At 45.2% G+C, this 14,953-nt stretch overlaps 1 protein-coding gene across 1 annotated transcript in view; it reads right to left on the bottom strand.

Annotated features, from left to right (window-relative positions):
• Nucleotides 1–14,953, bottom strand: part of LOC138267683 (uncharacterized) — a 375,143-nt gene that overhangs the window by 218,750 nt on the left and 141,440 nt on the right. Inside the window, exon 3 of the mRNA XM_069216818.1 lies at nucleotides 2,935–3,162. Within this exon, the coding sequence (XP_069072919.1) occupies nucleotides 2,935–3,162 (228 nt within the window). The remainder of the gene's footprint in view (nucleotides 1–2,934; nucleotides 3,163–14,953) is intronic.

The following is a 14,953-nucleotide window of genomic DNA, read 5'->3' as shown; positions in this document are numbered from 1 at the left end:
CTTCCTCTGGTCTATCTGACTAGATGTTTTTCATTTGTTGGAAATTCAGGAGCTATCCTCTCTATCGTTTTCCATCTCATGCCCCCCCATGGGTTCATTCTGGGCCTTTTTCTATTGTCTCTAAACAATACCTTCCTCTCTGTTATTATACTAAATTTTGGTTTCTCATGCTATGTGTTAATGACACACAAATCTTCTTTTCATTTACAACTTTTACACCACCTCCTCCTATCATGATTATTTAACTGTACAATTTGCCAATGACTGGCCCTTCTGATCTCTCAGATTAACCTCATCATAGCCAGAGGGCCTATACTTTCCTCTGTCATTCATAGATACCCCTATTCCTGATTCAGTATATTTTCTTCTTCGCCTTTGCCACTTCAGCTACATATCTTTGAGTCATTTAAGTCCCACATGCAATAGGAACCTTTCATCACCAATAATGCAAGATGTTAGGTCTTCAATATATGCAAACTATTCTTGCTTTTCTTATCACACTGCCAATACACTGATCGACTCACTAATACTATACTATTGTCAGACTAGTGGTGGACCTTCCTCATTATTCATTTTCTCCTGTTCTAAGCCTATAAATATCCCTACCAGGGTCTTGTGTAACCTCTCTAGACACACCCCAATGTCATGTTATCACCAACAGGCTGACAGGCTCTCTGCCAAGAAGAGGGCCCTCTACAAAACTCTAACATGTATTCTCAATGTCACAAATATGATATCCATAAACAACTTTTCTGATATCCGAACGTGCAACACCCGTACTTAGTCACTTTTTTTGAGATGAGATTCCTCTAGTGGGGCAAGGCTATGTTCTATAGCTGAAGAAAGCTCCACAGGCCACACACTTACTCAGTGAGGTCCCAGTTAATTGGATTTCCTTCTGAGCAGGGTAAACCTAAACCTTCAGCCCAGCAGCAACACATCTTGTGGTCAGATCAGCTTGGCAGGTTTCTTCCAGTCCTCAGAGGCCATTGAAGCCAAAACATTTCAATGTTCCAGGTTTCTCAGGGTATTAGGGTGAGTACACTTGGACACAGCCTATGTCTAATGCCACAGGAACAGTACTTGGAGGGTCAGGACTAACTCCAGCAGAAGCCACCATCAGGGGCCAAGGCAGGTCCAGTTGGAACTAGTGAGCTGAGTAGTTGACAGAAGGGCCTCTTGTAGCTTGCTGTGTCCCTGTAACATAAACAGGAGGTCTGCCATATAATCCTTGGCATCAAACTCTTTATCCTTGGTACAAGAGAGAGCAGGCCCAGTCTTTCAGTTTTCCTCTCATGTTTTAGACAGTAGGTTCAGTCATCTTCTGATCTTTCTCAAGACCAGTAGTATTCTGAGGAGGGTACTGGGGTGACACATTCTTGCCTGGCACCATTTGTTGGCGTGAGTGCCTACTGGCTTATCCACAACCAAAGGGGTAAAAGTTCCCAGAGGTAACCCTACCAGCTTTTGCAGCATTGCCTCTGTGCTTTCCTGCAAACAATCCTACAATGCACCTCTCTGTTTACACTCAAGAGGTTGTGCAGAGCATATGTGCCCACACTAGAGGTATGGCCATGACAATGAGCAGCCTTTCCTACATGGCCACTTCAAATCAGTTCTCGGGGCAGCACCATCTGCACTGGGATTACATTCTACCTGACTCAGCAGCAAGTATAGTATGATATCTGCCCGTCAGAGGAGAGGCCCTTTAAAGTTAATTAGGAGCAGTTTCTAGGCATTGTCCAAATTGTCATACTGCCAGAGGAACAGAAATACCATCCCTCACCTGATCCTTTGTCCCTGCTGTAGGTATAGTTTTTGACATATCATACTGGGTTAATCACTCAGTGGGCTGCAGTTGGAAGTTAATGCAAATTAGCTTTGAGGCTCTTAGACTGAGAAAAGTTAACTTTCTAAAAGTAACTTTTACTTACTATTTATTACAAATCCAATTCCCGAGTGAAAATGACTTTTAATAAATATTACAAAGAGTCCAATAATGACATTTGTAGGTATTGCCTTGAAACCTAGTGTTTTGATTTAGAACAGCAAGCCTTGCTGCGGTGTAAATAGCTTTTGGGGCTGAGTCAGTGTAAGGCCATGTGTAACATTAACTTTCTACATATCTAACTCTTAAAAACCATACAACATGCCTTATGGCCAATAAGGTCTACTTAGGGGTGACAAATTATTTAAAAGGAAGGTGAAGGCATGTCAAAATGGTCTATGACAGTTTAAAAGCAATGCTTTACTCTTTCACTGTAGTGGATGCTACAACAAGTTCTGAATCCACAAGTGAAATTTTTACTTATAAGCCAAGGGTGCATTTAGTACCATATTCTAGGGGTTTATAGGTAGGTATTTATGCCAATTATGGTTATATCAATTTCATCATGTTGAAAGGAGAGGAACGGGCACTTTACTACTGGTTAGAGGTCTATGCATGTAAAAACAGATAGATCAGATATGACAAAAACCTAGGCATACAACATACAAAAGATGGTCATTTCCTACATTACAACTCTGTTTTTTTACGCTGCTATCGTTCACACAACAACTTTCATAATTTGCTCAGTATTCAACAACACTGTACATTCTAGGTCTGGCATGTGTCTACCATTTCAGGGGCTGAATTTTTGTGATATCCATGAAGCAGGGCAGTGAGGGGAAACTCCCTTCACAATCGTTAATTATGTCCCTCTAATTACTGGTAATATCAGAATGAAGGTCTAAGTGTGAATGGAATACCACAGCTCCTGCCTATAACAGTTAATGAGATACCACATATCACCTCCCTCCTCAAATCACATATAACCACTGGCCTTTTGTGAAGTAAAACATAGCTCAGAACTTTTATTATGCGAACAATCCACGGGTTGGACTCATTATGCAGAGTGTAGGTTTGCAGAATTTGAGTTAATTTATAATACTTACTAAGGAGTTAGTTGTGTGACAAAGGAATCTGACAACTTTGGAATCTGATGCTGGACAGGCCAAGGCAATGTATCGATTTCGGAATGTGCCATAGATTTTTAGGTGAAATCCTGATTTCATTGCAGGTTGTTGTGTATTCAGTGATTCCGTGTCACTTGCAGAAATACCCACACCATACGCAGAAAGGTCAAAGTAGAGATTGTGAGCCCGGATCTCTGGGGTGGGCACCTGAAGTTTGCAAAGAATCAGAACAACTATTGGTTAGAACTTGTTTACTGACTTTTCAGAAGATACCATAACAGAACAATTTAACCAGCAGTTAGTGAGTTGGCAAAAAAATCGAATGTGATTTCAATGGTCAGATGACTACATTTTATTGCACATCCATGATGTTTGTGTATACAGATGTAAACTTCATGTCAATGTTAAAGGGAGAGTGATTTAAAGAAGCATAATTACAAAACCAAATACACATATTAACACGCCCTTCCAAAATATTGAAACAATAGAAATGAAAATGTTATAGGCTTCCTCAATTTCTCCTTATGATCAATGGATCAAAGAATCTATGGTAGCGAGCCTGAATGGGGTGCAGAATGGGAAACACCCGGAACAACGACTCCAAAACCACGAAGTCGTGAAAAACGAAAGTGAAACAACGCTTTAGTTTTCCACGACTTCCTGTTTTTCGTACCTTAACCAAGCATGTCTGAACCACGTACATGTGTGGTTAAGTTACAGAAGAAGGGAGCTGGAGTCGACGTGGTGAAGGAGGAGGTAAGTTGGGCTGGGACTGGGGCTGTTTTTTTGGGGGGGATGGGGTGGAGTGGGGTGCTCAAGGTGATTAGGGTTTAGGGAGGGGAAGGGGGTCAGGGTTTTGGTTTAAGGGGTGGGTTGGGGGGTAGGGGTGTTTAGGTTTAAGGTGCGGGGTGGGGACTCAGGGTATTTTTAGTTTTTGGGGTGGGGTCAGGGGCTGGGGGTGATTGGGGTTTGGGGGGAGGTGGATCAGGGTTTAGGTTTAAGGGGTGGGTTGGGGGTTGGGGTGGTTTAGGTTTTAGGGGAGGGGGAGTTGGTGTTGTAGTAATTTTGGGGGTGGGGGTTGGGGTAGTTGTGGGGATGGGGGGTTGTGGTAATTTCTAGGGGTAGGGGGCTAGGGGGTAAGCATGCTGATAACTAATGCCTTTACCAGGAATGCATTTACAACAAAAAATAGTTGTAAACGCATTTGTGGTAAAGGCATTAGAGATAAGAACGAGGTCGTTGTTCCGACCTCGTTGTTGAGCCATGGGTGCTTGAAGCATTCGTGGTTCCGACATATAACCATGCAGAATCGATTTCTTGTTTGCATTTACTGTGTTAAAATAGTGCATCTGCTATTCCTACCCCTTGGCATATATCTGCACAGGTATAATAAATAAACAGATTGAAAGTAAAGGTAATTTCACAGAGAATATCTCTTAAGGAAGATATTACCACACTATAAGTGGCATGGTTAAGCCAAATCCCAGGTTTAAGTATTTGTCAATATTACATTAAAGTCTATAGTTAATGATATGTACATGAAAGCCGAAAACGTTCCAGATAATGATACATTTGACAGAAACAAAGGGTAACTTACAATGTTTGGTCATCAATACCTACATCTGTACACACACTTTCACATTGGGAGCAGGATTTAAGCAACCAAAGTTGCTGTGCTGCATTGCATGATAAGGAAAGAGAAGAACAAAGGAATGGCACAGGGTATAGTTCTGCTCTCCTCCTGTGCTGGAGTATTTTGGGCTGACAAGCACCACCACAGGCACCCTTGCACCATAGTGTGAGGGTGCCTGGGTTATGGACAGGATTGTTTTTGTGCAGGAAGGGGTAACTATCCTTGGAGGCTTTTTCCTCTTTGTATGTGTGCAGAGGAATGCAGCACACATACAGATTAAATAACAAGGAGCAAACCCAAAACCCATGTCTACAACTCTTTGTAAATATGGGTTTGCATCACAATCCATGGGTGAATGTATGGGAACACCCATGGGCGATCCATGGAACACCTCCCTGTCGCGAAGTAATGCAAGGCAGTTCAATATACTGTGTTGCATTACTTGTTTTACAAACCTTCACAAAACATTTACATGCCTTTCTACATACTGACATAATTTTGCATTGGGTCTGGTAAAAAAGTGAGCCACCTCAACACAATAAATTGAAAATCTGGTCATAGGTACCCATAGGCATTTTATTGCTATTATCCTCATTAAGTAGTTTTACTGTAAACTATGTTATCACTAACATATTTCCACATTTATTTAGTGGATAAATATCCATTAATACTTCAATGTCATAAGGGTTTTAAGTTCTCAAGAACAAAACATTGGTCCCAAAATATGGTCACCAATCGTGAATCAATGTTGTGTGACCAGTCATCAATTTTGCGATGTGACCTGTGTACTAGGAGTAACAAGTAAAAAGTGATGAAAGGAATACTTGAATTAATCTCAGCCACCAGCAATCCATTGGGCCATCATTTTGTGCTCATTCTGCCTCTTTAGACAGAGACATGCTCTATGAAAATCAGTCTTGGGTCTTGCTTCTAGAAGAACAGTCTAGCAGCACAAAAAGATAATGGACAGAGTGCTGAAACGTTTCGAACACTCACCCCTAGTCACAGATCTGGGTTCAATCCATCATTCTATTGCACACTGTGCCACCCCAGTTTGGACCCAGCCATAATGCAAATCAGACTTGACGGTCTAGCCTGCCCTGCCAGGTCAGATCACCTCTTGCAAGGAACTCAAGCAACCTCATATTGGGTTGAGCCTGCTTATATCTCTTCAGAGAGGTATAGCTTGAGTCCTGGTGAACAGTGAGCACATGGCCCAGGTCCAGACAAAGCTATCACATTTAAGGCACCTGTAGCAACAAACAAAGCAAGAAAAAAATACTTGAATTAATCTCCACTACTGGCATCTTCCAGACCATCACATTCACATTGTCATTTGTTTGTTGCTATGTACTAATAGGGCACATCGCAAAAACTGCAGTAGCAGGGAGTTTCAGAATAAGCTGTCAAATAGATAGTAATTCAGAAATATACTATTTGTGGTCCCGTGTGTTTGGCTGCAAACACAAGAATAGTGGCCTGTAAAGAACAGGAGACCTCCATCCCTGGGTTTACATTCTGAAATGGAGAAACTCTTTTTTTTTTTAAAAGCAGCCACTGCTATAAGGAACCAATGCAACTTTATATAATTCCTATTTTGAGATGCATATGCATCCAGGGGAAGGAAGCAGTGGACCTCTAAACCACTGCCTACACATCTGAGGTCATCTAACATGATTTCCAAAAGAGAAGATGTCCAGTTGGGGCAGATTCCTCTTTTCAAATCCTTTACCATCTACTTTGAGGAGTTAATTATTTTTCAATAGTTTGTTGCTGCAATTGCAGTTGTAAACCGTTGATACATAACATTCTGGATCACAATTAGGAGGGGACATCCCATTTAGGTCTTCCCTAATTATACTATATATAAACCAATTTTGTGAATCAGGAATGTGCCTGGCTTTAAAACTTAGCAAAAACATATATTGCAGTCATATACCCAGTGATTTTGTGAATTGCAGTTTGTAACCATTTTCTACATGTGGCCTTTAGTGTGCTAAGCACACATATACATTGGATCAATGCACTAATCTGAAAAGTGTAATCTTCTTGTACTGTCAAATGTGCATTCTGCAGCCACTTCATGAATTCTTACAAGGTGGGGTGACAAGGTGATCTCCAAAAGTGAGGGCACGAGTTATAGTTTCTTTAGGGAATGAGTTATAGCTACTTGACATAATTAACTAGTGAATTTCAGTGTTTTTTGTTAAAATTGGTAAATTTTAACTGATGTAGAGAGCAGCCAACGCATGTTTTGTCTATGATAACTTTTTCAAGGCTGTCTTTTCATATATTGTTGCAGAAACCAAAAAATACAGTACATAACTCAATATCAATGTGCATGGGTTTTGATATGCGAACAGGGTACACCTTAAACTTTCACTATCCCAGACAGAACAGTCACATTCATTTGAACGCTAGGGGGGCCTTATCACGGTTTCCCCGTTGTTACAATTATCTGCACAATCTGACTATTATTCATTCAATGATCAAAATTTGACTGAGTCAAATCTAACAGATACTTTTTAAGCTGGAGCCTAATTGCATATTGAAAATTATATATGTATTGAAAATTGAATAAGGGGTAAAGACCCGCTACCCCTGATTATAAGGTTGTTGCAAGTAATCAAGGTTTTCTGAAGTCAACGTTTCTTTATACGGTAATGAAACTCAGACGTGACTTCCAATTTACTTAGAATGAATGTCAGAGTGTATTGTATTCTTTTTATTAGCATCACAGCATCAAAGCATCATGCTTCAAGCAATTCATTTAAATTCATGGCGGCTAATTTATGGGGTATTGGCTTAGGGCAATACAGTGCATTCATTTCCTTCCCCACTGTGCTGGTGCACAATTGGCTGGCTAGCTCCAATGCAGGAGCCCTTGCACCATGGTTTCATTGCAAGGGTGTCTGGGTTGCCTGCAGATTTTTTTGTGCAGGAAGGGGCACCCTCCTACACAAAAACAATCGCAAAAGGTGTTTTCCTATTTTTATGTGAGCTGCAGAATGGGGCGGCATAAGGTTTTGGCACTTCCCCAGGTTTAGATGATAAAGTAAATCTGGCGCAGCACCAAAACCATGGGTGCTGCATGGGAAAACCCACTGCAATGCCCATAGAACACCTCTCTGACACAGAACTAGGTAAAGCCATAATTTGCGCTTCTTTGCCTTGCTCCATATCTATGAGACTACTCAAAGCCACACAAAGGGGAGTTGCATGGCCTCATAGATATGGTTGAGAGGTTTGCACTGCCAGAGTGTTTGAAAATTGACATTCCGGCAGCACAAGCCTCTCATAAATAAGCCCCATTGGTGTCTGGCTCTTTCATATGAAAAATATACCATAGTTGCAGACATGAGGTTTAAAGTAAAATCTAGTGCAACCTTAAACCCTTCATAAAGCTGTTAGTTGTTTTTTTGCAATCACATACTGGAATAAGTGTATCATAAATCAGACTTAAAAACTGATGAGGCACAGAACGAGTAGTTAAATGTGGAGATGTTCTCCTTTTCCTACATTGACCTTTAGTGTGCAAAAAATGAACATGTTCCACTAAATATTTCCTATTGCTCCTCACTCTTTTATTGAGAAGAAAAAGATCATGAGAATGAAATTACAGTTTTTGGTTTTGCCCCTTTGTTTAAACTGCAGTTCCAATTATGCTCCATGACTTGCCTTTTGCCTTGACTACTGGCTTTGGTAGGAGGCATTATGCCACAACTCAACTGTAAACATATGCCTTCATTACAGCCCTGGCGGTAAATCCCGCTTACCGGCGTGCAGAAGACCGCCAACATACCTCTGCGGCAGCGGAATTCTGCGACAGGTATTATGACCCACAAGAATACGCCCACACTATCACGACCCACGAATCTACGCCGCGGTCTTTCAACCGCGGTAAACCATTGGCGGTACACACTGCCATGCTCAAAATACACACACACTTACAAAACACAACCGCATTGGACAATTCAAAATATACACACCTGATACACATACACACACCACTCCCTCACACCCAATCCAATATAAAACACACACCCACAATACCCACAAAACCTTACTACCAGAAATTTGAAAGCAGGCCAGAGAGAGACACTACCAAAAACAACACCAGCATCCACAGACACACAACACCATCACCTACACAACATTCACGCACCTTAAACAACGCACACCAATACATCCCCTGACACATCACAACAGACGCCACCTCACACATCACCCACACCACATCATGGCACCTCAAAGATACCCCTGGTTCTCTGAGGAGGAGCTCAGGGTCAGGTTGGAGGAAATCATCCGGGTAGAGCCACAGCTATTCGGATCACAGGTGCAGCAGACATCGATTGCAAGGAAGATGGACCTATGGCAAAGAATTGTCGACAGGGTAAATGCAGTGGAACAGCATCCAAGAACACGGGATGACATCAGGAAGAGGTTTAACGACTTACGGGGGAAGGTGCGTTCCTTGGTATCCAGACACCATATTGCTGTACCGAGGACTGGCAGTGGACCCCCACCTTCTCCCCCACAACTAACAACATTGGAGGAGCAAGTCTTGGCAATTATGCATCCTGAGGGCCTCACAGGAGTAGCAGGAGGACTGGACTCTGCTAAGGCAAATCTTTACTACCTTATCCCTCCTCCCCACCTGCATGCCACCACATACTCCCACCCTTACCCTCACACCCATCACCCCAACACCCCACAGATACCCCACCAACACAACCCACACATCCCAACACCAAGCCCTGCATGTAACACAAATGCTTGGACACCCATCACCCAAGCATGTCCAGTACAGAGACTCATTCATGCCCCAAAATCACCAATCACACAAGGACCAAGCTAATAATGCAAGCACTGGAGTAGAGGGTCACTCACCCATTGCACATGATGGCACACACAGATACAATAACTATGCATTTACACCCCAACAGGACCCCTACCCAACGTCACCAGACAGGAGGTGCCAGACATATCCAGTCTCCCCACAGAAGAGGCCCACAGTGATGACAGCAGCTCTGCACGCCTGGATCAAGATGACCAGCCCGGCCCATCTGGGACCTCGGGACAGTCGGTTCCCCTGCCACTGTCACAAGCCACCGGAGAGCCTACCCCTCAGGAAACACCAGCACAGCACCCACCCAGCGGGCCCATCCCTCTGTCCCCAGGACATGTCAATCAGCAGTGTGTCCACCACTACAGGGAACTCAGGCAACCCCACTAACACAGGATGATCAGGGACCTGAGGGCAGTGGCAGTGGGCACACGGTTCAGGGGACAGAGACACAAGATAACAGGGAAACTGGGAGGACTGCTGTGCGACATGGGGGGGTCAGGCCCAGGGAACCGACACTCCATGAGCCACTCTCCAACATCATGGGAGCTTACCATCATTCCCAGGCGACCATGGCTACGGTATTTGACTAAGTTTTAGGAGACCTAGCGGCTGCAGGAGGAACACTATCTAGGGATCATGGAAGACTTGAAGTCCATTAACACCACCCTGGTCACCATTGCAGGGGTGCAGGCAGACCTTCTCAACAGCGGTAGGGACACAGTGGCACAACAAGGGGCTCCTGACACAGGCCTCGACGATGAAGAGCCCTCCACCTCCGCCGACGCTAGTGGACAGGAGGCACCGCCACAGGAACTACAGGACACCAGCACCCCACCCGCTGCAGATGGAGAACCACCCCCGAAACAGTCCCTGAGATCCAGGAACAAGACAGAGAACATTGCCAAGACCCCCACCAGGAAATGAGACCCCCCTGAATGTCACCCTTCTGTCCCACTATGTCACCCTGTCCATCCTTAAACTGCCATTGCTCCACTTCCTATGCCCCTTTGGACAATGCACCTGTGAAACATATAGACTTGACTCTGCCATGGACATTCCTCCACCATCACCCCAGCCCATTTTACAACCCACCTCCACTTATTTGCACAGGAATAAACACACTTCAATCACAAAACAATCTGGAGTCAGTCTGTACTTTCACAAATGTATAATTGCAATAACTATGGAATATAGCAATGTCAATGTACTTGTTCACATCCCAATGTAACACAGCTGTAGGCCAGGAGTAAACAGAGCAGTGGGCACAAAGTGGGACACAGATCTGTGAAATGGAAAGTCAAAGTGACAGGTCAGGGTCCATACACTGAGTGAAAATGACAGACTTCTGCTAGCTCAAACAACAGTATGAGATGTGGGAAGCAGTTGCATCTTCTTACCTGTTTCTCACTGGAAGTATTGCATGATGATGTTATTTCGGTTGTCGATATCCTCTTCTTCTGCCTCCTCTTCTTTACTGTCCACAGGCTCCACAGCTGCCACAAGACCACCATCTGCCCCATCCTCCTGCAGAAAATGCACCTGCCGTCGCAAAGCCAGGTTGTGCAGCATACAGCAGGCCACGATTATCTGGCACACCTTCTTCAATGAGTAGTATATGGAGCCACCTGTCAGATGGAGGCACCGGAATCTGGCCTTCAGGAGGCCGAAGGTGCGTTCGATCACCATCCTAGTTCACCCATGTGCCCCTATGTAGCATTCCTCTGCCCTTTTCCTGGGATTCCTCACTGGGGTCAGTAGCCATGACTGGTTGGGGTAACCAGAGTCGTCTGCAAATGTCGAGGGATTTCTGTTAGGCACACACTAACCCTTAGGGACAGCCCCATACCCAGACACCTATGTCAACTGTATTGGGACCTTGGCCTCACCTATTAGGCACACACGGTGCCTCTGGAGTTGCCCCATCACATAAGGGATGCTGCTATTTCTCAAAATGTAAGCGTCATGTACAGAGCCAGGATACTTCGCACTGACATGGGAGATGTACTGCCCTGCCAAACACACCATCTGCACATTCATCGAATGGTAGCTCTTCCGGTTTCTATACACCTGTTCATTCCTGCAGGGGGGTACAAATGCCACATGTGTCCCACAATGGCACCAATGATGTTGGGGATATGTCCCAGGGCATAGAAGTCACCTTTCACTGTGGGCAAATCCTCCACCTGAGGGAAAACGATGTAGCTGCGCATGTGTTTCAGCAGGGCAGATAACAATCTGGACAACACGTTAGAGAACATTGGCTGGGACATCCCTGATGCCATGGCCACTGTTGTTTGGAAAGACCCAATGGCCAGGAAATGGAGTACAGACAGAACCTGCACTAGAGGGGGGATTCCTATGGGATGGTAGCTGAAATCAGGTCTGGCTCCAACTGGGCACACAGTTCCAGGATTGTTGCACAATCAAGCCTGTATGCACGATCAAGCCTGTATGTGACTAGGATGTGTCTCTCTTCCATTGTCGACAGGTCCACCAGGGGGCTGAACACCGGAGGATGCCGCCATCTCATCACCTGCCCCAGCAGATGTGCCCTATGGAGGAGAACAGCGAGCAGAGAGTCATCCAACACTGAGTTATCACAATTTGTTATTTGCAGAAACGTTATTAATCGGCTCAAGATTGGCACCCCGCCTTAGAACACCACCATACAAGAAAAAGACTATAGGTGGTACATCCTTCTCAGTTCAAGCAGCCAAACTATGGAATTCATTACCCCAAACTATAAGAGCCACAGATAACTTTTTTGTCTTCAGAAAACTACTCAAGAGTTGGCTCTTTCCTTCATAACCACCATATTCATACAACTATGGACTGCATATGCCTATGTTGATAAATATTTTTTTCTGATTATGTGTATATTTCTAGTTATGTATATTTCTTTAGAAAATATGTATTGCTACTATGTCATAACAATAAAATACATACACACTCTTTAAACCTGTTTGACTAAGTATATTTACCCATGGTTCTAAATATGTATTGTATGTACATATATGTGTGCATATGTGTGTGTATTCATGTGTGTATGTGTGTGTGTGTGGCTGTATATATATATATATATATATATATATATATATATATATATATATATATGTGTGTGTGTGTTGTTTCTGTGCTTGGCATGTTCGTGGGTCATTGCATGGCTCCTGGGTGGGTTGTTATACTAGATATCTATGAATCCATGCTCTCATCTTATCACACCTATCTACCCACCATCATATGTCATGTCTCTTTCAATCTATCCTCCATCCCCACTCTGACTCATCCCAAATCCATTCTACTACTTTCATCTCCTAAATAACTCTGCCTATGCTCTTCCCTCCGCTTCCACATCTAGCTCACAAAACCTCATTCTACTACCATGGCCTCCCAAACAACCCTACTAAATTTGCCCTCATTTATCTCACCCTGCTACTATGACCTCCCTAACCCTTCCACAGAATCTTGCCTCCTCCATCCCCCTTTACTCATCCCAAGCCCCTGGGATGAGTAAATGAGGGATATACTCCCAATTAACACTTCTGGATTTCTTTCCTCCTCTCCCCCCTCCATTACTCCTGTCAATCTAACTAACAAACTCTCACATCCACGGCTCAAATTAACTCTTAATAATACTAAAACTGTACTCATATTTCACGATACTAATCCATCACTAATTCTTGTTGGGTTCCGGAGTAGCGTGCTACTTGCCGAAAAGCGCTTTGACGCCTCGTCGGGGTAGTAAGCGCTATATAAATACTATTACTATACAATACAATACAATTAATCCACAATGTGCCGGTATCTGTCTATATTCCCAGCCCAGATAGGTGTGACACAGTTAACATTCATCCCATGTGTCCTCCTGAAATGGCGGCTGCTTGACCTGTAAGGTGGGACAAGGGGATATGAGGTAACTGCGCTGGCATTGTACACCGTCGCAGTGGGTGGTCGAAGACCGCAGTGCAATTCTGCATTGGTTAACATTGGGCCCTATGGGGCCCAGGAGCCAATGATGATGTACGCCGGCGGTGACGGTATGCACCGCCGCGGACGTAACCGCCATTTTCTGTCTGTTCCCTCACTTGATACCTGACTTTCAACAGGAGAGGACCTACACTGCAAGTGCTGCTGTGACCTGTGTGTGGAAGCGACAGTGGTTACAGTGTCTGAGAAAAGGGCCCCTGCCTTCACTTCGGATGAGTTGGAGAAACTAGTGGATGGGGTCCTCCCCTAGTACACGCAACTGTACGGTCCGCCAGACAAACAGGTGAGTACACTGTGAGCATGCTGCATGGGCAATGCCTGTTTTGAGTGGTATGGATGGAAGATACATGGGGGGGCTGAGGCCTGCATGTGCGGATGGTGAGTGTATGTGCGTCAGGGCATGAGTGGGACCTGGTGGACAATGAGCATGACGGTCCGGGCGGGTAAGTAATCCGGACGGGTAAGTAATTTCCTTTCCCCCATACCATTCCTCTAGGTCAGCGCCCACCAGAAGAAGGGTATTTGGCGTGCCATCGCCAAGGACGTCCGGACCCTGGGGGTCTACCACAGATGGAGCACCCACTGCTGTAAAAGATGGGAGGACCTGCGCCGCTGGAGCAAGAAGACAGTGCAGGCCCGTCGCACCATGACCCCCCCTGATGTGCCGGATCCTGGCGGTGGCCTATCCGGAGTTGGATGGATGCTTGAGGGCATCACAGCAGCCACAAGTCACACTCTCATTCAGCTGGCTCTGCGCGCATTACGAGGTGTCTGGGTGGGGGAGGTGGGCAGTTGGTTCCCCTAGGCCAGGGCAAACTTGGTAGGCAAGGTCCCTTGTGAGGCAGGCCATGTGGCACCCCAACCCCACCAGTGGTAAGAGCCATCTACACCTAGTCAGGCCTCTGTGACTTCTAGGTGTGCAGCATTTGGTCTTAGGCCTCGTACCCCATGGTCAGCTGAGATTTCTAGGAACTGTCAGTGCATGGCGTAGTGCTGAGGGCTGCTCCATGTGTGTTGTGTCTGCCAATGGTAGTGGTGTTGCATGCACTGAACATGTCTTTCTTCTGTCTCCCCCCCCCTTTTTGTGGTCTCCCTGTTCTTATGTGCAATAGCATCATCAGGCGGAGGAGCATTGGCACCGAGCAGGAAGGAGCTTGGACCTGGAGGGTGAAGCAACGGAGTCTGAAGCCATCAGTGGGACGGAGGGCGAGGGGAGCTCCACGGCGGGGACAGGAGCAGACAGCACTGACAGCGACTCCTCCTCTGTGCCCACTGCATCAACAGGTACAGCTGCCACCCCCTACCAGCATCGCCCTTCCAGCAGCCCCTCAGCGTGTGTCCCGTGCCAGCTCACCCAGGAGGGAGGGCATCTCCTTCGCCCCAGGCACCTCAGGCCCTGCCCCAGTCAGCCCTGCTGACCTCAGTGAGGAGGCTATTGACCTTGTGAGATCCCTCACTTTTGGGCAATCTACCATTGTGAATGCCATCCAGGGTGTAGAGAGGCATTTGCAACAAACAAATGCATACCT

Source organism: Pleurodeles waltl, chromosome 12 (assembly GCF_031143425.1).
Source record: "Pleurodeles waltl isolate 20211129_DDA chromosome 12, aPleWal1.hap1.20221129, whole genome shotgun sequence".
Lineage (NCBI taxonomy): Eukaryota > Metazoa > Chordata > Amphibia > Caudata > Salamandridae > Pleurodeles > Pleurodeles waltl.
Note: the sequence above shows the minus strand (reverse complement) of the source record. Positions and strands in the feature narration are given on the sequence as shown.